This window comes from Trachinotus anak, unplaced genomic scaffold (genome assembly GCF_046630095.1).
Source record: "Trachinotus anak isolate AG129_WGS33_773 ecotype Australia unplaced genomic scaffold, CSIRO_AGI_Tana_v1 ptg000004l, whole genome shotgun sequence".
Taxonomy (NCBI): Eukaryota; Metazoa; Chordata; class Actinopteri; order Carangiformes; family Carangidae; genus Trachinotus; species Trachinotus anak.
In genome coordinates, this window is record NW_027273855.1 from 12,489,749 (window position 1) to 12,512,693 (window position 22,945).

General features: G+C 41.5%; 1 protein-coding gene and 2 long non-coding RNA genes across 5 annotated transcripts; 1 reads left to right on the plus strand and 2 right to left on the minus strand.

The window, feature by feature from the left end:
* Window positions 1-107: 107 nt before the first annotated feature.
* Window positions 108-6,056, plus strand: LOC139620432 (uncharacterized). Of its 2 annotated transcripts, none has more exons than XR_011690825.1 (2): window positions 108-434; window positions 5,659-6,056. It is a non-coding gene; the product is annotated as an uncharacterized lncRNA (long non-coding RNA). The 2 variants fall into 2 exon arrangements; XR_011690824.1 differs by having other exon boundaries at window positions 108-430.
* On the minus strand, window positions 4,542-10,359 carry gpr157 (G protein-coupled receptor 157). The gene is made up of 4 exons (XM_071475973.1): window positions 9,710-10,359; window positions 7,174-7,387; window positions 6,498-6,692; window positions 4,542-5,886 (listed from the first exon to the last, which is right to left on the minus strand). Exons 1-4 carry the CDS (start codon window positions 10,084-10,086, stop codon window positions 5,668-5,670), a joined length of 1,005 nt encoding a protein of 334 aa, XP_071332074.1. The 5' UTR covers window positions 10,087-10,359; the 3' UTR covers window positions 4,542-5,667.
* Window positions 10,360-12,499: 2,140 nt separating this feature from the next.
* LOC139620430 (uncharacterized) lies at window positions 12,500-21,861 on the minus strand. Of its 2 annotated transcripts, none has more exons than XR_011690823.1 (3): window positions 21,681-21,861; window positions 17,723-17,996; window positions 12,500-13,442 (listed from the first exon to the last, which is right to left on the minus strand). It is a non-coding gene; the product is annotated as an uncharacterized lncRNA (long non-coding RNA). The 2 variants fall into 2 exon arrangements; XR_011690822.1 differs by having other exon boundaries at window positions 21,685-21,860.
* Between the last annotated feature and the right edge of the window lie 1,084 nt (window positions 21,862-22,945).

Sequence of the window (22,945 nt, forward strand, 5' to 3'; positions counted from 1 at the left end):
AAATGACGACACAATGCTGAAATCACAAACAGCTGGCAAAGTCTTCAATCTTGATCCTTGTATATATTTATATATATTTGAAGGATTTATCTGCTGTCACACGGGTGACAAGTCATCTCAAGCTGATTACGGAATAGACTAATTTCCTGCAGAAACACCACAGCTGCGAATCTCTTCGTATGTTTGCTTTTGCCCTCAATTTGTCATGTACTGCTTTGCCTCTTATCTCTAAAGCTGAGTCTGTTTGTCAATATGACAGCTCTCAGGCTGTTTGCTCTCAAAACTGGTTGTTATTGGCTTCGAGGATGCCTCACTGTAAAAACCAGGCTTACAAGTACAGTATGTGTTTAAGTAGATAATATTGGTGGAATAACTGGAATTCATAGCTATGTATGCTCACAGCAAAATGCCAGAAAAGATGCAGTGTTAAGTACGTAAGTGTTCAATATTTCATCAGTTGACTGTTCTTGAGATTCAGTAGTCTATGTTTGGTGCTTATAATAATTGTAATATTTCTTCATGTCAGACAATGAACTCTGGTACAAAGGTTGTTGGACTGAAAACAGCAGAGACAACAATGGAAATAAGTCTTTGAATTTATTGTTCTGCCTCTGACAAAATCTGATATGTTGTGTTTTGAAATATACTGGACTAAACCTAAACCTAAAACCTAGTTTTAGATCTGAATAGATGCAAAGAAAAATCCAGTTGAATACATACAGTATGAAAGACAGTGAAATCCCAACTGGCAGTCATTTTTGTTGAATTTCTTCCTGGGGCTGTTTTTACTTGACTTAGCAGTAAAATTAACATCAGCTATTCAGCGGAGTGAGGTCCATGCATGAGGTATAATTATTCTGCAGTTGTTCTGGTTGTACCAAGAAAACTGCCAGTTTAGGGGTCTGTGCATGATTTTCCTTTGTACAACAGGAACAACTGCAGAACAATTATACTTCAGTGAGACCTTGTAACAAGAGTTTTGGTCCAAATGACAGAGCTAATTTGCAGAATCCCTGATTAGGATAATACACGTAAAGTCACATTAAGATTATCACAGTTTCCTTTTTGCACACCATGTCACACCATGCACCTACAGTGCTTTTGAAAAAAAGAAATTGATTACTAAAACAAGACTGAGACAGGGACATACTAAATTTAATTCAATGTTGCATCTAATGGGGAAGCATCCAGAATGGAACTGGGACTTCTGCCATCAAAGGATGATATTCATTCAGAGACAGGTATTATTACAGTGCAAACTGGGCCACAGCAATTTGAGTTTGTGGTTTTTGCCTGGTGGTCTTCTCCATTGTCTGAATAGATTACATTCTCCCCTTTTTTTAGTTTATGTGATGGGATCTTTAAATAAAATCTGAGGAAGTCAGCAGCTGGTGGAGCTAATGCCATTAGTGGTCACATCTCACCATTCAAAGACGGAGAACAAAAACATGTCACATGTTAAATGTAAAGTACAAAGTGCAGTTTCACTTTAATTATTTAGCACGGCAGCGCTTTGAACTGAATGCTAACGTCAGCATCCTAAAATGCTCACAATGACAATGCTAACATGCTAATGGGAAGCAGGTATAATGTTAACCATGTTCACTGTGTTAGTTTAGCATTTTAGTATGCTAACCATCGGTAATTGGCACTAAACACAGAATTAGATTTGACTAAATACATTTACTCATTTGGCAGATGCTTTTATCCAGAGCGACTTACTAGTGAAGGTTGTTGAGATATTTCAATCTGGAAGTGGTGGACCGACTGACAGTGAACAAATGACCAACTCTGATGCTTGTGCCACTAGAATGGCTGATATACAACCCTGCATTTCATGTTGCATCTCATGGGAAAATAAATGGAAACTATGATTTTTGCTACCACAGAAAGCGTGCTGAAAATCATCATTGTCATTATGTGATCCTGTTATTCAAGACAGACATTACAGAGCCAGCTGGGTTTCATTAAAAATCTGAATTTAAAAAAAAAAAAAATCAAACAATGAACTCAGGAGAGGCAGTTTTTTCAAAACATCTTTATTTTCTTAGCTCCTGGGCCGGTCCGAGGCTTAAGCAAACTATGCCCCTGTAAAGAGCCTCTGTGGCCACCAGAGAGCCCCCAAGAGCATTTGAAATGTCCCACAAGAGAGCTTGAATTTTTGTTTTTGATATTTTATATCATTGGTAATCACACAAAAATGCATGCACCATGTATAGCAGTACCTAATACTAATGGTTTAATCAATTCCTGCCACCTCTGACAAAGAGACACAGCTACAACTTCATAATGGATGTGTTAAATGTACAGTAGGTGTGTGAATGGTCAAGTATTGACATTAGGCCCCCAAATCAAATTCTGCTTAGGGCCCCATTAAAGGCTTTGGCCAGCCCTGCTGAGCTCATGTGAAAAAGGACCTTAAGCAGAATATGTGCAGTGGTTGTAATATTGCCAGCAAACAGCTGGTGGAGCTGATGTTGTGGTTGGTGTTAGCATCACAGGAGAAGGAAGACATGTCACATGTAAAGTGCAAGCGCAAAGTGCAGCATCACTCTAACTTTAATGGCTTACTGTGTACTTATTCACAAACTGAACAACTCTGGAAACCAACCAGAGACCTCTTTCTTATTGCTTGTAGTGTTTCTGATGTTTTCTGTTACATGTGTAAAATTGTTCTGTCACTTCTAATCTTAATGTCAGACTGCAGCTCTGACCTATTGCCTATTACCTTTGGTGGGCAATGTGTTTGAGAATTGGCTCCTAGAATCACTGATGCAGCCAAATGAACAGCCAGTGTTGTTAAAAAAAATGTTGTCCATTGACTTGACTGGTGAATGGTCACCTCATGCACTATAGTACAGTCTTGTGGTACTCTTTAACTAAATGAATTAAGTGGGCAGAGAGCCAGCAGAGGAGCAAACAGAAACCCCTTAAGTGTTTCCATCGGCTCCAGTTACTTCAATGTCAGCCAAATCTCAGAAATGACACAGTAGATTAATTCCTGCAGGAAATACAGCCTATGAGAGACCTCGACCAGCCTCAAGGACAAAAAACTATTCACTGGTTGTTTTTGATGTCATCAGCATTTAACAGGACTCACTTCCTCCATTTTCCCAGACATGGTATCTGGTGTTCTGTCACTGTTACTGATGGTCCTGAGAGAATGAACTCTACACTGTGTCCCATTACTTTAGACCGGAGGTAAAATTAGACTGAAGGAAAACTCTTTATCTCAAAGTAAACTGTGTACTTATGCTTTTAATATTTTCAGTAAAAACAGCATAAAGTCCCCATGTTCTGGTGATAGATGGGAACTGACTGCCCTCATAAGAGCACAGTGTTGTTTATGGACGGACTGTGAGACAATGGGCCTCTGGGCACAGACATCTAAAAGGTCCTCCACCCATCCTACACCCAGGCTTTAAGAGACGTGAATACAAACTCTCTAAGACGGCATTTTGTGTCTCTTTGTAGTCGTTCTGCATCTCTTTGTGACTGTTCTGTCTCTCTTTATGGTCATACTGCATCTCTTTATAGTTGTTTTGAGTTGCTTAGTGGCCATTTCGCATCTCTTTGTTGTAATTTTTTTCTTATATTTATGGTTTTTTGCAGTTCCCCCTTTTTGGCAATTTTCCCTTTCTGGTGGTTTCATGTCTCTTTGTAGTTGCTCAACTAAGTTTCCTGCTAGAAATGTTAACAGTCATTTAAAGTGGAGGCTTTGCCTCAGGGGCCCCCTGACCCCTTGGTCCCTGGGCTTACTGAATGAGTCTAGTGGGCCCATTCAGTAATTCTTCCATGGTGTTGTTGCAGTGTAATGAAAAGTCCGCCTGATGTGTTATAAAGGATTGTTACAACAACATCAACCACGTCTGCACTGACTAATTCAACAGCGTCACAGAGGCCATTCAAAAACCATAAATCCACTTACCACGATGCCACCAACACAAGACTTCCTAAATAAGCGTTTGCCCTCTGAGTCAAACAAACAATAATCACTTGAGGATAAGAGAAAATTGACTGTCAACATGGTGGAATTTCTCCTTCCTCATTTTTGCCAACAATCACTGCAGTAATGAATCTTATTTCAGTGTAGCTCATCGGCTCAGACAGGCTCATTAAAACTCAATGATCATGAGACAATATATAAAAGAGCTGAAGGAACTATAGGAGGTGGCGTTGTGGTTGTAAGGCAGATCGGGCCCATGATGAGCCCTGTGCGGTTCAGTGGGTTCATTCACTCCTTGTTGGTATGCATTCAGCCTGTAGCTAAGTCCGGCAAACGGGAGCCAAAAGCAGCAGGGGTCAAAAGAGAAGTGAGGCTCATGAGAAAGGCTCGGGTTTCGAGGAGGAAGGATGGCATGTGATGATAGTTCATGCATCCTCCTGACCACAATGACAGTAATGATCTCGAGTTCATTTTGGTCACACGTAAAATGATGCTGGGCTTTTGCAATTACTGCCTGAAAAAAAAAACAAAAAAAAAAACAAAACACCACATTAGGCAAGAATGAATAGGTCTGAAGAAATAAAGGACAAATGGAGAATGTTTTAAATTTTAATGCAACTCTGGTGTATGTATTTAAGTGAACTGAACAATGACAGAAAACTGTGCCCATATCATTATTTCATTTATGGTATTTTAAAAAGATGGTCAGTTTCTTGCACACAGACCTTTTGAACACACCCAAAGTCATATTGAAAAATATTAAAGTTACATAGCAGAATATGTTAAACTGATAATCTATCCAAAAATGAAGACATATTGCTATAACATGTTGCTTGAAACATGACTGTGAAAACATTGCAGCTTCCTGACTAACAGAACTGCAGCTGTGTTTAGCTTGAGTTAATGCCAGTTGTAACGGATTCTAATAGTGACTGATTCTCACTTTGGAAAGTAAGCGTCAAAACATTCAAGGAAACTTGTTAAATCACACCACCGGCATCATTTTCTTCTACTGTTCATCTGATACTTGTATCTTTCAGATAAAAAATATATGCACTCTGAAGCTCTGGCAGAAGAAGAGCATTTAGTCATATCACAGAAAATTACTGAGTGCACACAAAAATTCAATCAGTGACAATAAAAAGTTTAAAGAAAGATACAGTATGTTTATAACCCGAAGTGAGAAAGCTATAGCTGTTTTTACTTTCCTTAAGTAAAATGTAGGTATTTCCCCCCCATAAATACAGAACTTAAATACTCACTGGAACAAGATGAAAACTGACTATTCCTTTCACAGTGACAACCTCAGAATGTGAATGAGTCCACACAGTACATCAAAAATAAAGCTACAAAACTGTCCATCACAGAATAAACCAAACAGAAAACATGTAAAAAGATCAACTCAAAGTGAAATGGTACTTTAAAGTCTGATGTACAGCACATTTAAAAAACTACAGTACAAAAGTGATCTGTATGTGCAATTTATGTCACATTCAAAAACGCTTTACCAAATGCTGGCGAACAATCAGGCAGATTCATCCTCATCGTCCAGAGTGCAGGCATGTGACTTTTCCTGTGACACACATGCACATGCATCCGCACATTCTCCAACCCTCTCTGTGCAGGCACTGGCTGTAACGAGGTTCAGTGCGAAGCAGAGGCCAACCCACCCATCCCTTAATGTCAGCCTTTGTCTCTCCTCTCATCCACAGACTCAAGTATCATCTGTCGGGGCCGGCTCGGCTGGTGCTGTCTTCCTCTCTGTGTGTGGCGGTGTCCTGTCCTGGCAGCAGCCTGTGAGGGTTGTCGTGCGAGTGCTGCACCTCTGCTCGACACTTGGAGCAGCAGCAGAGCGCGGAGCACAGGCGTGTGCGGAGTGGCCGAGTGAACAGTACAAACATGATGCAGTTGGCTGCTCCCTGCGAGGTGTTGCCAATACCCTGTTGAGTCCAAACAAAAGTCTTTGAGAGCAGAGTAGCAGTAACAGATTATTACATAGGAATAAAATGTCCCTCAATGGATTGGAAGTGTAACAAAACCTCTTACTATCATTATTTGATGAAGAGATATTGAATACTTGATAATAAAATAAAACATATTTTCTAATGAATTATTGCATTATTATATCAACAAATAAAATATTTTACGCACACTTCAAGTAACAATATGATGTAATAAACTGTCTGGGAACTTTTTACATCATAATGGTTTTTTATCACAATTTTAACCCATTTAAAAGGGCAGTTTGTACATTTTAAAAGCTATTGTGCTATTCTTCTGATGTAGCAATTTTCATGACGAATGTGTGATGATTCACAGGCTCAACAGCATGCAAGTCACAGCATCATAACTTTAACAACACATAAACCAATGACCAGTACACATGTACACATGTATGATGGCGTCAGATGCACAAAATGACAAACAAATGCTAAAGGAAGAAGCAGCAATAACAAGAAAAGTAAATTGTAGAATAAGAGTTCATATTAAAGGGAATTAGCAGACATCCTCAAAATTGGCTGTCATTGCTATAAAAAAAAAAAACACTCACATGCAGGGTGACCAGCACCGGGTTCTGTCTGGCTGGAGAGCCCGCTAGCAGCAATATGAAGCGCACTGTGCTCCAAATGCGCAGCACGATAAAGATGACAGGAATAAGTGTTAGCTTCCTATCAGCCATGGAGGAGAAGGAGTGGGCCGGAGCCCTGTGGGCCAAAATGGGACGGTACTCGGACAGGGCAGCATGCTGCATCAGACAGAGTACACAGGGTGAGACCACAGGTTATGATTAAAATATTTATAAAAGATGAAAAGATGACACAGACACACAAATAAGAATAAAAATGAAAAAAATGAGATGTGTCATTGAAGATAACAGATAATCTTCTCACTACATGGCAGCTATTTGAAGCAGACCTGGAGCTGTAGGAAAAGCTTTTTTTTGTTAGCTTTTATATCAGTCAAAAAATAAAAATTGGTATAGAATATTTATGTATTGTATACATATTTAATATTATCCATTTAAAATTGAGAATTAAAAATGAGTATCTTCAATTCTGGAAAGGTTTTTTGTGGACGGAGAAACAAATTATGTACATAAATTAATGTTGGAATTAATTAATTAAACATGGAAAATAAAATATGTACATGATTCTGCTGTTGATGCAGATTGCTGCTGGTGTCATAACAGCCAGCAGTGAATCTACTATGCCTGGTTCGGACCTCACCGCTATGTGGATGTGCCTCTTGATCAGGATGTAGAGGACAGGCAGCGTGAGGTAAGCCAGGAACTCCCAGATCTTTCCGGTCAGCAGCATCCACAGGACCCGGTCAGGAGCGTGGATCCTGACCCAGCACCAGCCCACGGACATCTCTGATGCATTGTAGCCAATCTTGTTCAGGGACACCGCTGCAATAGTGATGATAAGAGGAACACCCCAGCTGGACAAAAACAGGGGGTTTAGAGGACTGAACACAACTTCCACAAAGGTCACCTTTCTATTTTTAAACGTCTCCACACAGTTTGTTATGCAAATGTTTTGTTGGTTCAACTGCCACAAATATTACAAAGACATGTGACACCATGTGATAGATTATCTTGTGCTTAACGGTTTTGTGTGTTACATAGTACAGGCTGCAGGGTCAGTTATAAAAATAACAAACTGATTTCAGCACGTTAGGAAGCAGTGTTCGCCATGTTTCCCCCTGAAGCAGCACCTCTCTTCTTACAACACTTGAAATGACACTACATTTTCACGGCAATACATGGCTGATCATTATAAACACCACCAATCCTCAATGACTAGCTGTCTGTGTTATGTATACAAGCCTCTATGAATGGCTCTGCTGTGTGAGCTCCATTTCAATGGAGCATCTGAGAATTCACAAAAACAAAATGGGAACGACAACCACAGACGCCGTGGTGAGGCGCACCCAGGGGTGAAAATGTTCTGTGTCCAAAAATAGATCAATTATACAGCGCTCCACCACGGTGAATGAACTCCTTCCTTACATCCTCACAATCAACATGGACAGCTCATTAATGTGCCGAAGGAAAACCGACACAACGGATCAAACCCATGTGATTCAGAGCATTAAAATTAAAGTCTGGCTTAGAATAAAACAAGTGGATTGCTAAACCTTTTAACAACGCTGCATATATTTGTTAATATATGTTATCCTGGGAAACCCCACTGAAAAAAAATTATGTCGCTGTGATTTTTTAACTGTTTTTACAGTTGGGGTACCTAATAACAAATGTAACTAAAAGACATGCATGATATAAACCATCAGCTAATCAGTACTGGGTGATAATTGCTTTAACATGATTGAAAATAAGGAAATACATCATAACTAAGGTTCCTACAAAATTCTGCCTAACATTTTGTGGAACATCAGTCATGATTACAGTGACAATTTCAATCTGTTTAAATGTGACAAATTTAAATTGAAGGTATAGTCTTAATGTCTACATTTCGGTGCATTTTAAAAACTTGTTTTCCCCGTGACTGCATCTTAGTGGGATGCTCTCAAGAATCCACCCACCGTGGAACTAATACAAGAGCAAGAATTATCCAAGTGAAAATGTGACGTTAAAATAAATGATACATATTCTTTCTGCATTTGGGTTACATCAATTGTGCTCATCTCCATTACAAGCAGTTTTTAGACATTTTTTTGCTAATTTATTAAAAATAAAAAAGAAAATCTCTTGTATTTACAAATGTCTTCGTGCTGGTGGTGTCAAACCGTGGTCGGGAGCATCCTCTTTAATTATCCTTGAGATGGGCCTAGAGCTTCACTGGAGTCCACATGTGACTAACTGAACTGACTGGACTCAGTTAAGAAAGGCACATACCCGTTTATATAGAAGGTCCCACAATTCACACTGCATGTCAGGACAGAAAAAAAAAGGCTTGAAATGTAAGGAACTCTCTGTAGACCTCTGCGATAAAACTGTGCGGGGCATAGGTCAGGGCAGGGGTATATCAAACCATCTCTAAAGCTTTGAGTGTTCCCAGGAGCACAGTAGCCTGAATAACTAGTGAAATAGTACAGCCAAACTGACTAACCAAACCAAGAAGGGCCCTGTTCAGAGGGGCGATAAAGGACCAAACAGTCGCTCTAACGAAGCTTCAGAAGTGCAGAGATGGGAGAACCTGCAGGAAGGTTGACCATTTCAGCGGCACTCCATCCATCAGGGCTTTACAAGAGTAGAGTGCCTCTGACAGTAACAGGACAATGAGAGTATGAGGGAAAAGATTCTCTGGTGCGATGGGACAATAATTGAATTTTTTTGGGGCAGAACTACAAGCACTATGTCTGGCAGACACTTTGCACGGCTCTGAAAAACCTGGACGTTGAGCAAAAACAAAACTGCTTTGAAGTGATTCAGAAAAAATATGAGAAAAATGGGGGAAAAGGATTATTAGTCCATATTAGGCTACATGATTTCTTTTTCTTAAAAAAAAAAAAAAAAGTAAGGTTCAAGACTCCAAGAGAAACATTAAGTTGGTGTTAAATATCTGGAGAACAACTTGAGAGGAAATATTTAAGGAAAATCTTCTAAGCCCCGTTGGCCTCGCTGCAGACACTTTAGAGACGGGTCCTAACTTTAGTTTGTCATTTCCCTGCTGAGCTCCAGCTCAACACCGAGCCTGGGGCGGATTTATGACCTCGCTCGTTCATTATTGACACCGAAACATCTTCCCCACAGGCGCAGGCAGAAAGAGGAGGATCTCACGGCCGCCCACGTCCACTCACCTGACGAGGTGGAAAATCAACTCCAGGCTGTCGGCGACTCTTTGACTGGACCTCACGATGAAAACGTACAGGTAAACGGCGATGGCCACGGTCCAGAAAAAAGAGCTGGTGTTCGCGAAAGTGGACACGGCTCCTTGAACGATGCAGTCCACCGAGTCGGTTTGGAAAACTCTCCAGACTCCGAAGGCGTAGGAGACGGCGGACAGCCAGTCGGACACCGAGAGGTAAACCAGGAGTCTCCGCGGAGTCGTCCTCAGGTCGGACCACACAATGTAGGTGAGGACGATCAGAGACGAGCCCACGAACGACAGGGCGCACGAAAACAACACGACCACCTGCTCAGACAAGTAGACGACGGTCTGATTCCCGCTCGCCATCGCTCGGTGTGATTCAGACCCGAGCCGCTGTCACCTCATGAGGAGACTTGTTCCGTGTCCGACGCGCTGCGGGGTTTGCAGACGGACTAGTCCGTCACGCTGTTGCGCATGTTGGGTGTCGCCACGGTGCGCGCCCTCGCAGCCAGGGCACGGCGGTGGGGCCCCGAGTCGAGCCGTGAGACCGAGAGTCACTTCTCCGCTTTACAGGCGGCCAAGCAAAACTTTTCTCTCAGGATTTAACCCCTCCCTCCCCGCTGTAACCCGGAACCCAAAGCAGAAGTCACAGTCAGCTGGTAACGAGCGGACTCATATGGGACTATATTTGGCTCTGGTGATGTTAACTGGTGTGACCTTAGTAAAGCTATTGCATTAGGATTTGTCACATGGGAACGGATGGCAGCATGTTAAAAAAGTCTTTCCCATTCCATACTATGTACATATCAATTCTTATATCTAGACCATGGTGAATGTAAAAGAAGATTTAAAAAGAAATGATGCCACACGTCAAGCATGTGAAGCAGAGAGCACCTGTCAGATCATTTAAGAGGGAAGTATACTACATCTGATATTGTTATTATTATCATGATTATTGTTGTTGTTATTTAATAACCACATGTAAATTAAATAATTCCCTTGTAACCTTATAAAGACTGCCCCACTCCTTATTAACGCATGGAAGTAATGACAATACAGTTTCTTTATGGTGCAACTTTCAGTACATGTTTACAAAGTGCTTTACAAAATACCCAAAGTAAGGCAAAAGAAATCATAACAATAGTTAAAAATAATAACAACACATAGATAATCAGAGTTTATAAAAACTTTATGTAAGATAAGTTAAGGTAATGATAAGATCAAATAATCACTTTAAAGTGCATCTGACACAAGGGTCTAAAAGCAGCAGAAATTTCAGCTGTTGACTGTTTACTAATGCTGTAAACTACACTTATAAGTTTTAGTCATACCCAAAATGTCATCATTAGGACTGCAACTGCTATATTTTTTAAAATTATTTTTCAATTTAATTTCATTCTTTTAGATAAGTGAAATAATTGTTTGCTCAATAAAATGTCACAAAAAAGTGAAAGGCAGCTTCTCTCAGAGCCCGAGGTAATATCTGCTTGTTTTGTCCAACCAATACTCCAAATCTCAAGATATAAAATCCATTGTTCATCTATATAAAACACAGAAAGTTTGAGATCTGGAACTTGTGACTGATAAAAATGATTGATCAAGTATTAAATTGTTGTCAGTTAATTCTGAATTAATTGACTCATCATTTCAGCACTAATTTACAGGATTATCAACATTATGGTCTGCAGCTGGACATATATTCCCCAGCCCTGTGTTATACTGCAAACTGGTGAACATGCTGAAACATCACATTTACACAGCTGGAAAACAATTGCACATATTTCAATTTTAAAAGGCAGTTCACAGTAGCACACTGCATCACCCACCCAACATTTAAGCTTTCCAGTCTAGGACTGAGACAATCACCCTCAGCACACGCTGAGCATCTCAGCTTTCTCTGGTTATAAAGGAATTTTTAAATGGAAAACACACATTTAATTAAAATTTTCGGCTGATGGTTACATTTTGCATCAAAGTACATTTCCTCGTTATCAAACAGATCATTGGGCCCACAGGCAGTAATAAAGTATTAAATTGTTGTGACATTTTTGAGTAATGAGGGTTGTCTGTTGTACATTGTGTAGAGTAGCTGTTAATTCTTTGGTGTCTTTGTGATTGTGGTTTACCAAAGAGCTGAAGTGTAGGAAGATTTAAAGCCATAAAGCAGTGACCTTGTGTGGGAGCAGGACTTCACTGCTTCTGCATTGCTGCAGCTCAGAAAAAACTGCAACCCCTTTTTGTGTTTACAGCAATGCAGTGGCAGGCTGGTCTTTTTCCAGCAGCCTGCTGCAGACACATCTGCCTTTACCATCAGAATCACCCATAACCAACAATCAGTTTTACAACACACAAAGCTTGCATCAAATGTTAACTAAATGAAAAAATATAGTGTTGGCAAAACAATCTATATTAATATATTATTATAACAATATATTGTGTCGGCAAAATTTTTTTTTTGGATCTTAAATCAGGAGCACACCATATATTCAGTTGAATCTGTGTTTGCTGTGTATGTGTATATGTGAGTGCGTGTGTGTGTGTGTGTGTGTATGGGTGTGTGTGTGTGTATGGGTGTGTAAACCTAAATTAGTGTGCACCTGACATCCAGGCCATTCTGGCTCATCTGCACTCATTAGGTCTACTGTGTTCGCATGGCAACGTAATTTTTTCAAGGGTCTCACAGAGGTTTTACACAGTGCTAAGTGGTTTATACAACACAAGTTTTCCATAATTACAAAATGCATGGGAATTGTGAAAACAAACAAGGCAAATTACTGAATCAGTCCTTAAGTAGCTTTTATTTGCCCTTTATTATTGTCCCCTTTATTTTACAGTTTTAATTTATGAGAGATGAGGGATGAAAAAAAAATTTAGGCTGAAACTAATAAATAAGAAATTAGTGAATACAATCACTATAGAAAACCAGAGGGAAATGCAGAAAGCAAAAATATATTTGTACACAAAAACAACATGCGTTTAAAACTGAAAAATAAGTGATCACAAATCATGGTGAACCAAGCCATATTTTCTGAATGAAAGGGATTTTGAAGCTGTGTCAATGGAAAAAAATGTACAATGTAGGTTTTACAAATTGCTGCTGTGTTTGATGAACAAAAGCATGCTGGGAGCTTCAGTCACGAGATGGCAGCAGAGGGTCATAAAAGTACAAGACAAAGAGTAGTTGGATGATCTGATCCAATTGCAAATATTGTAGAGGCTGTACACACAAAGGTCATGCCCTCAGTAGATCTATCTTCAATGAATTCTGTATCAGGTCCTCAGCGCTTGTTAAGTTCTACTGTGTCAGCACACATGTAAAAACTTAGCAGCAGGATCCTTGTTTTCATACAATGCCGATTTGTGTTTTTCCTTCCTCTCGTTTTTCTCCTTGTGCCAGCTGCAATCCCTGGGCCTCTTATTGCGAAGAATTTCTGCGGCAGTATACTTGCTGATTGCTTCGTTCTCACTCCTCACAACAACCAGCTAAGACACTGCCAGAGAAACACCCACAGCACCCGTGTCCGACAGTTCCGTACCTCTGCCCGCCTCTCCCCCGGCAGGATCCTGACTGCTGTTTGCCGTGCACTTCCCACATGAGAGTCTGACACTCCGGACTCTCACGCCTTTAATGCCCAGCTTCATGGTGGCGGTTGTTGGAAGGCAACAGCCTCACACTGAAAGCCCCTGGGGGTGGTGTGGTCCTATGCCAACAGCCAGAAGCTCTATAAGGGAAGTAGGAAATAATGATTGAGCAACAACTGGTTCATGGAATCAACTTAATGTGGCCAGATACATTTCCATGAAAACTTCAAAATAAATCTTAGAAATCTTAAATTAAGATTTTACGAGGCACTCTGCCCCACCTTCCTCAGCTTTATATAACTGTGATACATTCATGAGTGTGCACTCTGCTGCCCAAAGTGACCCAAAGCTTGTTCCCAAACATATCCTCGATACTCCTCTAGCCTTTTGTGCAGCATCACTTTAAGTGCACACAACTTGGGCAAACACAAACACCCCCGAACTAAGAATAGACTTGCCATGACTCATGATTTTGCAACAAAAAGCTCAGTTTGATTTAGCTCTCATCTATTTGTGTGTGTCTCCCTGTTCACATGAATGCCATATAATGCATGGCCCTGTGTGTGTTTATGTTCCTAAGGGACAACAACTAAAATCCCCCTCGCGATCACTTGCGTTTGCTCGCTGCAGTGCTATTTTGAGCCGGCTGACCATTCCATACTGTCCTCTCCCTGTGGACTCTGCTTTGCTGACGGGACAACATGGTTACGAGAGCGATCTGCAGTCACTAGCAAAGGAGGGAAGAGAGGGAATCGTGATTGAGACAGAGATGTGTCAGGAGGGATGCTTGGAAAACATACAGTTGGCTGAATCTCCTCTGTCTGGTGTAGCTTTAGAGTTGAAATCTGCAGTGAGGCTATTTGTGGCCCTCCATGTCTGCTTTTGCTGTGTTTTATGACGCATTTTTTTGGTTGTGTAACTGGAAATTCCTCGCTTGATTGGTGGTTGGAGCATTTTGACCGTATCTGATGTCAAAGACAAAACAGAGGCATTTCTAAGAAAGATGTTTGTGATGCTCTGGCACAAGTTTTGGCACAACATGCCCGCTAATACTAACACTAAATGTTTATTTGTCTGCCCCTGCCTCACACACATGTGGATACAAGTGATGTCCACGGACAAACAAAGAGACGCCTCTTGACCTGCTTTCAGTTGCCAAACAGCTGTGTCCGAGTCTCGTCGTGTCTTTGTGGCCAGCCAGACGCTGCCTTCACTGAGCACATGATGACAGGAATTCCTTCCTGCTCAGGGCTTGATATAATCCCTAATACAGGATTGAGGAATGCCAGTGAAAACAACACCCAGTTTGCTAAATGAATGAGCGGCTGCCTCACCGCCTCACGCAGCAAACAGCAGCAGCAGGAGCAGCAACGAGCCTCGACTCACAAACCTGTCCACAAATATGGTTCAGGCCTCAGGCTGGGTTCAGATTTGCAGACAGATTTGTTGGTCTCTCTTTTTCTGTACAATTGTCCAAAAAATGTTATGAAAAAATGTGTTTACAAAAATTAATGTGAGGTGTGGATTAACACTGCACAAATTATTTTAGTAGGGGATCTAGAGGAACATATTTTAAGGTTTGCCAGGTTAAATTCATGTTAAATAGGCCTTCATTTATACAGTTCTTTTTAGTTATACTTATATGACATAGATATAGGATTAAATTATATTAATTATATTAATTATATCAATGTCTTGTGCTGGATTACTGTTGCAAATATGATGAAGTGCTAGAGAGATAGACAGACGAAACAACGTGAGTGGGGCCATTTTCTTCTGGTCTAAAATTGATGTAACATATCAGAAAATAGTGGAAAACGGTCGTCAGTGATCCGTGGTGTACGAAATGTTTTGTATGTTTGCTTGAAAAATGCATTTAATGATTGATTATCAAAATAATTTCAAATGAATTTTCTGTTGATTTACAAATCAAATAATCTGCTGTCTCTACTCGAAGCATCATCAAAGTGACAGTATATTCGAAGTCATAGTTTACAGATTCTGAGTTAATAATACACAATGAAAAACCTTGTTTACTCAAATAGCAAAAGTGGCACCAAAAATTTGTCCTTAGCTTTGATTTGATATTTCTTATTTTCCCGATTGAAATTTTACTTTAGTTATTTTCTAATATTAGAATGATTATTTTTACATGTATGTTATTTTATTAACCAAAGTGTTTGCTTTAAAACTTTTAAGAATGTTTATTTATTTTTTTATCAGACAGCTTGTTAAAGACCAAAGCAAGATATCAGAACAAGCATCATTTCAGTTATTGAATTTGGCAACTTAAGTGTCTTGGTACCATTATCCATACCAGCCTCTATTCAAAATGTGATGAAACAGCTTAATCAAAATGAAATCTTTGTAGGCCTGTATTTATTTATTTTTATTATCAATTAATCTGCTTATTGATTTTTATTTTATTTAAATCATTAAAAATGTCCATCACATCCAAATGTGATGTCTTTAAATGTTTTGTGAGACAGTTTTGTTAAATAAGAAGTTAATGATATTTGAAAAAGACAAGCAGAGGAATATGAGAATATTTGACTTTTTTTTTTTTTTAAATGACTGACACAATCACTTATCAAAATAGTTGTGGGTTATTTGGGCAGATCGACTTATTGTTTCAGCTGTGAAATGTGAAATGTTCACATGATGCACGTAGTGTTTGTCTTAGATTGGTATTTGTTCCAGTTATCGTTGGTCTCTGCTGTTACAACGATACACGTCTTTCACAAGTCTACATTTCATGACATGTTCAACCTACTCCTCAGCAACCATGTGTATTTCCCATCACCTCAACCGATCACAAACACACAAACATTTACACGTACACCCCAATGCCAGACCCACCTACACTTCCTGAATATGCTGGATTCCTGCTGTCAGGCCTCAGATGGTAAGACAAAAAAAAAAAAAAAAAGAAAAAAAACCCCTGCTACCGAGCATCACCAACCCTGTGCACTTTTCTGTATATCCTCGCCCCTCCTCGCTCCTCACCACTGTGCATGTCTTGGTTGTTCTAGTGTCAGCTAACAATGCTCAAACAGTCATGCTTTCCTGCTCCGGTCCCATTCCACAGACCTAATCATCTTATGGCTAACAATGACATTAGTATTTACTGTAAGGCCATGTTTCTACACGATGCTACACATGACACACAAACTGATGGCATGCCTGCCGCTGGAGCTTAGTGTTTTGTGAGGTTTATATACCACAAGTATGTCTCTTGATTTGAAGATGTTTTCATTTCTAATCAGCAAAATCAACACTGGGAGCATTTTAACTTGGTATAAAATGAAGTAGTAAAATTAATGTAATGACAAAACATTTTTTGTGAATGTGTATTGGTTTAATTAATATTCAGATATGAGTATTGTATGTCATCCTGCTGTGTGTTAATAATTTAATGGTTGTGAGTCTTACACACAGTGCACACTACCCCTGGTTACCAGAAAACAAGAGTTGCCCCAGTAACTATCTGCTTGCTTGGTCACACACAGGTAAAATACACAGATCATAGTGCACAGGACACTAAATGACTATCCTTTAATTCACTTGAATGATTAATGTATTTGAGTTTTGACAGGCCCACATGAGTTTTTACCGTAGAGCTAATCAGTAGCGTGTCGCGACCATGTGTCACAACGTGGGCAGTCTGCTACAGTTAACGTTGTCTTTATCTGCTTTTCAGTGTAATCAAACGACGCTTCCTGTCTCCAACACTTCTCTGTTGAATCTTCTGCCGCACCATCGGTCACGACAGATTGTCGCTTTATGAACAGAAACTCAAATCAGCTCTGTCTCTCGTCTGCATTTAACCAGATACAAATCAGTTATGAGAAACGAGGAACTCTGAGCTCTTTATCTCTGTGGTCTCTGCTTTTCAGGAAGGAGAGGTGGCCTGCTGGGTCTCCTGATGGAAACAGGCTTTCATTTGGAAAACAATAACAAAATCAGCTGTCCTTCTCTGTGAGGATCAGACCCTGGTCAGACAATGATCGCTGAGTCCCAGTGGACTTGTGAAAGGGTCACTGGTGGTGCTCTGTCTGTGCGGAGGTTAGTGGGCCACTGTGTGATTGGTAACTGTGTGTTTGAGTGTAACCTTTTGTATAGTTACCATGGCATCATGTTAGCATCAAGACTCGGCTTGGACGCTTTCACGACACTGAGAGCTGTACACTTCAAATTACCATTTTTTCATTTATACTTCAGTCAACTACAAGGCCTTGTTAAGCTGATTTGAAGGTCTCATTTTAGCATCTTTTTACTTCTCCACATTAATTAGTGTTTCTGGAGTGGCGGTGTGCTGTGCCCCTCTGTGCAGTGACAATTAATCTAGACATTCACAGACATGCTCAGTTGTAATATTCTATGTCAGAGGCTTTTAGTCACACAGAGTTTTGACACTCACCAAGCAGCAAGGCGGCAGTGGCGCTCCTCCATTCATGCTCGTCCCCAGTGAGTGTTGACATCAACAGGAGTCTGTCTCTCTCGTGTGTGTGGGTCACTTCACTCTGGCAAACTGTTGACCAAGGGTGTCTTCTCTCTCTCTCTCTCTCTCACTCTCTTGCTCTCTCTCTCTCTCTCTCTCTCTGAGGCTATCTCTGCCTCACTCAGTCAGCACAACAAGTCAAGGCATGTTCCAACACGCCACCAACAGCCGGACCCGGTGTATGAGCCTGCTCCTAGACCAGAGGGGGAGGAGCAGAGGATCAGAGAGGGGGGAAACCCAGAAAAGACCCAGCATGACTCAGCCTGCTTCAATCAGTTAGCAAGCACAGCTTTTACTTTGAACATTTTAACACATGAAGGAGTTAAGTAGATTTCTTTACAAAAGCGGAGCTGATGAGATGATGTGAGGGCCAGTGGCAACTGACTGAAAAATTGTTAAGTTAAGAGTATTTTTCAATTGCGCTGACTTGCCAGATCATCGTTGTTATGTCATAGATAATAAAGAAGTCCAGTTTCCCTGCAGGCAGTGACTTCTCTCCCTTTTCACCCTTTCTATCCAGCTGGTGGAAACTGTTGTCTGTCTTTCTTGGTTAATGCTAAAACCTCAGTTCTTACTGGTTGAAGCTGAAAGGATTAAAGTACATTTAATATCTTCAACTACAGTGTTGCTATTCATTCATACTCTTATTAGTCAGCAGTCTTACTTAATCTTTAACACAACAGAATGAATAGTTTATAGAAGCGGTAACTGGGCACCAGGGCAGCATACTAATGAAAGCTGCTGATTCATCAAATCATCTTGTACAGTATGGTCACAGTAGGTCACTTCAATTACAAATGAAATGTGAATTACATGGCTGTGAAAGTCTGAAAGAAAGATATAGAACATTTTTGAAAAATGTATATTTTCCTGGAGCAGTGACGTTTAATGTCAGAGCTGATGTATATACAGATGTACAATGTCTGCTGTTCAGCTAGACACATTAAACTGCATCAAATGTGCAGAATCATCACCATCCATGAGTGCTAATTATGCAGAGCTGTTCTAATGCTAGCCGGGTTTTTTTTTTGTTTTTTTTTACTAGAGGAGGGGTGATGCCAGTTCATCACTGCTGTAGTGGAAGTTGATCACTAGGCAGATTCTGGGTGCAGCAGCAGGAACCAGCTCAGCAAATCTCACCTGCTACAATATGGTCTGAGTCTGGCTGCCTGAGCATCTCTAACGCACCATACTGTGCATCACTGGTGCTGCTCTCCACTGCAGCCTACCGACACACTGATGACCTTATCAATGAAAGAGCAAAGTCACCATGATGTTATGACCAGAAAGAACTCAAAGCGCTCTGAGCTCTGCTTGGAGGTTTTTCTTTTCCCTGCTGACAGCAAGTAGAAAAGCAGAGCAACTTTGTAAAAGAGCAGAAGAGGCGTATTCGCCTGCAGATAGTTGCTCTAATTTATTGGAAGTGGAGATGCGGCACTGCACTGCACAGCAACGTTTTGACAAAGAGCCAGCAGTAGTTTCGCCAACTGAGTTGGTTCTTAATATATGGAAGCATGAACTATCTGAGCGAAATATGGGCAATGAGATAGCCCACTCAGTGGAAATTATGTTCTGCACTTTAATAGCGAAATCATCACATAAAATTGTAATTCATTTGTCTTCCTACCTGGGACACATACTGTAGCTGAGGCCTCACACTTGCATCTGTGTCAATCAGGGGAGAATGGGGGGGGGGAGGAACCCCTAGCCCAGCAAGTTCAAAGCTTGCTGCATTGATTACATCATCGGAACTGGAGTGCTGGAATGGGACAATGCACCATCAGAGGGGGTGGGGGGGACAAACGGCTAATCTCACCATTGCCTCCCTGTGGAGCTCCATGGGCAGAGTGTGTGTGTATATGTGTGTGTGTCTTTCTCTTTCTCTGTCTCCAAACTCAGCTTAGTCCAGCCCAGAGTGAGACAGCCTGCTCTCCCTCACATTTACCACCACTGTGTCACGTGACTGAAGGACAGTCTGTGTGTGAGAAAGAATGGTCATCTTTGATGTGCATCCCCATGCTTGTGTGTGTGTCTGTGTGCCTCAGAGCGTGTGTGTGTGTGTGTGTGTGTGTGTGTGTGTGTGTGCACTCTTGTGCATGTGTGCTATTAGAGGCCAGCACTGCAGGAACTCAGCTGCTGCAGGACACTGCAGGATTGCTGTTCTGCTGCTGGCTCACTGGCTCTTGCTTTTTTTTCTCTCTCTGTCTCTCCTCTCTCTATTCACTCAGGCAAATTGCTCAAGGAGGATGGTGAGAGCATGTGCTGCATACTTTTTCAGCAGGGGAGAGGAGGGGTGAGTGGAGGAGAAAGGAGGAGGAGGAGGAGGGATGGGGGGTTGCAGAATCACAGAGGTGCAAAGCATGCCGGTGAGGCACTGTGCTGGGCAACTGTACCTCTGAGAGAGACTACAGTAGAGAAATTGGAGACGAGGCAGGAGGAGGAGGGAAGAAGAGGGTGGGAGGTGGGGGAGGGCAGAAATGAGGTGCAAGGAACATCAGGTGAGTGCGGCAATTTCCTTTGCTGGCAGTGCAGCACCCACCCTCAGTAAGAGTGTAAGCAGGAGAACTGCAGATGTTCAGAGATGATGTCAGGCCCCGGATGTGGCACGGACCTTTAGTGCAGTTTGCTATCACTCTATTCCCTTGCACTCGCCTGCCTGCAGTGGGGAGAAATTCAAAGGCCAGAGAGATGCTCGAGACTTGAGCCTCACAAAGCGCCAGCTGTCGATGCAGGGCCGGCTTTTTCAAGGTCTTAGCACAGTTACCTGAGGTGAACTCAGTGCTGACCGTTCCTGCATACAAGCAAACTGTCCTGGCTGGATTCACGGTCCAATCCACCAAAACTGGTTTCAGAGCACAATTAAAATACTGACTAACTTTTATATGACGCTTAAAAAAAACAACAACTATTCTTAGATGGCCTTTGAAAAGGCTTGGAGTTGAACATAGACAATGTAATAAAGCATAAAAGACAAAAGTAGCAATACTGACTTTTAGAGTTGCTGAGATAGTGCTGTCGCTGCTGCAGAGATATTGGCCAGTGTAAGAGTGGTTCTGCTCAGAGAGACCTTTTCCTCTCCGCTTTTATCCAAAGGAAAAATAAATCTTCTACAAATGCAAACACCAATCGCCGAATACTCTTTCTTTCACACTGTTTGTGCCAAACCCGCCAAGAAAAATCTTACAGAGCTGCACTCTGCCCTGGTATCCACTTATAGGACAGCAGAAAAAGTCATAGTAGCTAGAGCACAACTTCATGACTGCACCACAGCTCCCCTGTCCCATACAGGCCACAGTAGCCTCATTCTCATTTCCTCATCTCAGCACTCAGACACTGTCAGCACAGGACCACTGACACAATAGATCCTTCCCACCAGTTTCCAGAATCATATTCACAACTAAAACATGCTGCTAAATATAAACCCATAACTAGATGAGAAAAGTAGAGAGCTGGGACTATCTGTACTCTCCTAACAGCAAAGTCAGCAGATAAAAGTCTCCTCTAGTGGAGGGAACTCTCTGCATCTCGGTTAGTTTTTTTTGTCCTTGTGTCAAATAGTCTCTTAAGCAGCCGCTATCTGACACGCCGGCTGCTATTTCCAGCCTGTACCATGTGTTAAACATGGATGAGGGAGCAGAGGAGCCTGACTGCTAACTGACTGGCTGTCTAGCTGGCTGCTGCCTGGTTATTACTGGTGCAGAGGAGGCTGAAACTGATGAGACAGAAGCAGCCAGGAGCTCTAACACTGCAGGCATGCACAATGATACATATATCAACTCCTGTAAGGCTAAGAAGTATACTATCCTTTGCACAGAGGTAGACATGTAAGGAGACAACATACAAGGTAAATAAGACTAGATAGGAAATAAATGTATACCTACTGATGAGTCTTGGACCGCATCACACACCGGGAGGAGAGGAGGAAAACTTCTCTGCACTCACTCTGAGCCTCTTGGTTGCTGGTGATGTGCTTTCATGGCGCGGCAAAGTTGACTGCAGCATTGCCTCCTGAACAGAATGACATTGTTTGCACTCTCTCTCTCCCTCTCCCTCTCTCCCTCAGTCCTCCTCCTCCTCCTGTGCGCGCTCACTCCCCCTCCTCTTCTTTGCACGCTTGCTGGCAGCATAAACTGCACAGCTCAGCAGTGTTCCCCCACTGCCGCAGCAGATCCTGCATGAGCTCTGCGTATCTGAGTGGGATGGGACTTTTAAAGGGGAACGCAACCTCCAGGGTCAGTGTGTGCACATCCTCGGTCCGCCCTCCTCTCCTCCCTGTCCTCCTCAGTAACCCCCCCACCCCACCCCCACCCCCCCCTGCTCTCCTAACACTGCTGAGAATCATCAGTGTAAAGGACTCCTCAGAAGAGAGACCCCCTCCATGCACACATAACCCTCCATCCCCTTTAATAATTTTCACACCACAGCAAAAGCTGCTTTGAGAAGTGAGTGTGCTCAGACCTCAATGAGGAATAATTTGCTCCTCAGAGAGGCCATCTCCTCTGGTGTGCTTTGAAACTTGCCTCAATATCTCTTAAATCTAATTTCCAGTGAAAATTCCTGGATGGATTTTTTCAGGAATGAGTTGCAAAAAGCTGCATTTACGACCATTTAATTAAAAAATGTTCACATAAGATCAGAAGATGTGACACTGTGTCAAGACTCAGTCACCACTTCTAAATCAAGATGATCATTTGTCACCAGGTGATATTGTACCTAAAAAAAATCTGGTTGGTTTATTAGACTGTTATTTATACTGTTATACTGTTAATTATTAGGAACTGTATTTCAAACAAGTACATCAACAACAAAGTACAAAGCACAAGGCACACCACAAGAGCACTGCACACATCATGAGCAATAATCATGCAATCAGTGAGTGAATGTCACTATCTTAAAGCTGCCTCATAATGTAAAATGCACTTAATCTGCCTACCTTTCATTACCCAAGATGCACTGCTCTACTGGTGCTATTCTGCAGTGCGCTAAAATATAGAATATCTTGACCAACCAAATTTGTCTTTTGCGTGTTGCACAACTCTGTGAGAGTGAGATCATCCATCATTTAGTCAGCCAATAAGGTTGAACTTCTCTTTCTGCAATGGCTTTACTTCACAAAAACGCACAAGGTGGTACACTTCCCAG

Bases quoted from the DNA above. Each gene is read 5' to 3' on its own strand.
- gpr157 (XM_071475973.1), bottom strand. From the start codon at position 10,086: ATGGCGAGCGGGAATCAGACCGTCGTCTACTTGTCTGAGCAGGTGGTC. The intron at 6,693-7,173 runs GTGAGGTCCGAA...TGTCTGATGCAG, and splicing joins AGAGGCACATCCACATAGCG to CATGCTGCCCTGTCCGAGTA. The intron at 5,887-6,497 runs GTGAGTGTTTTT...TGGACTCAACAG, and splicing joins CGGTGCTGGTCACCCTGCAT to GGTATTGGCAACACCTCGCA.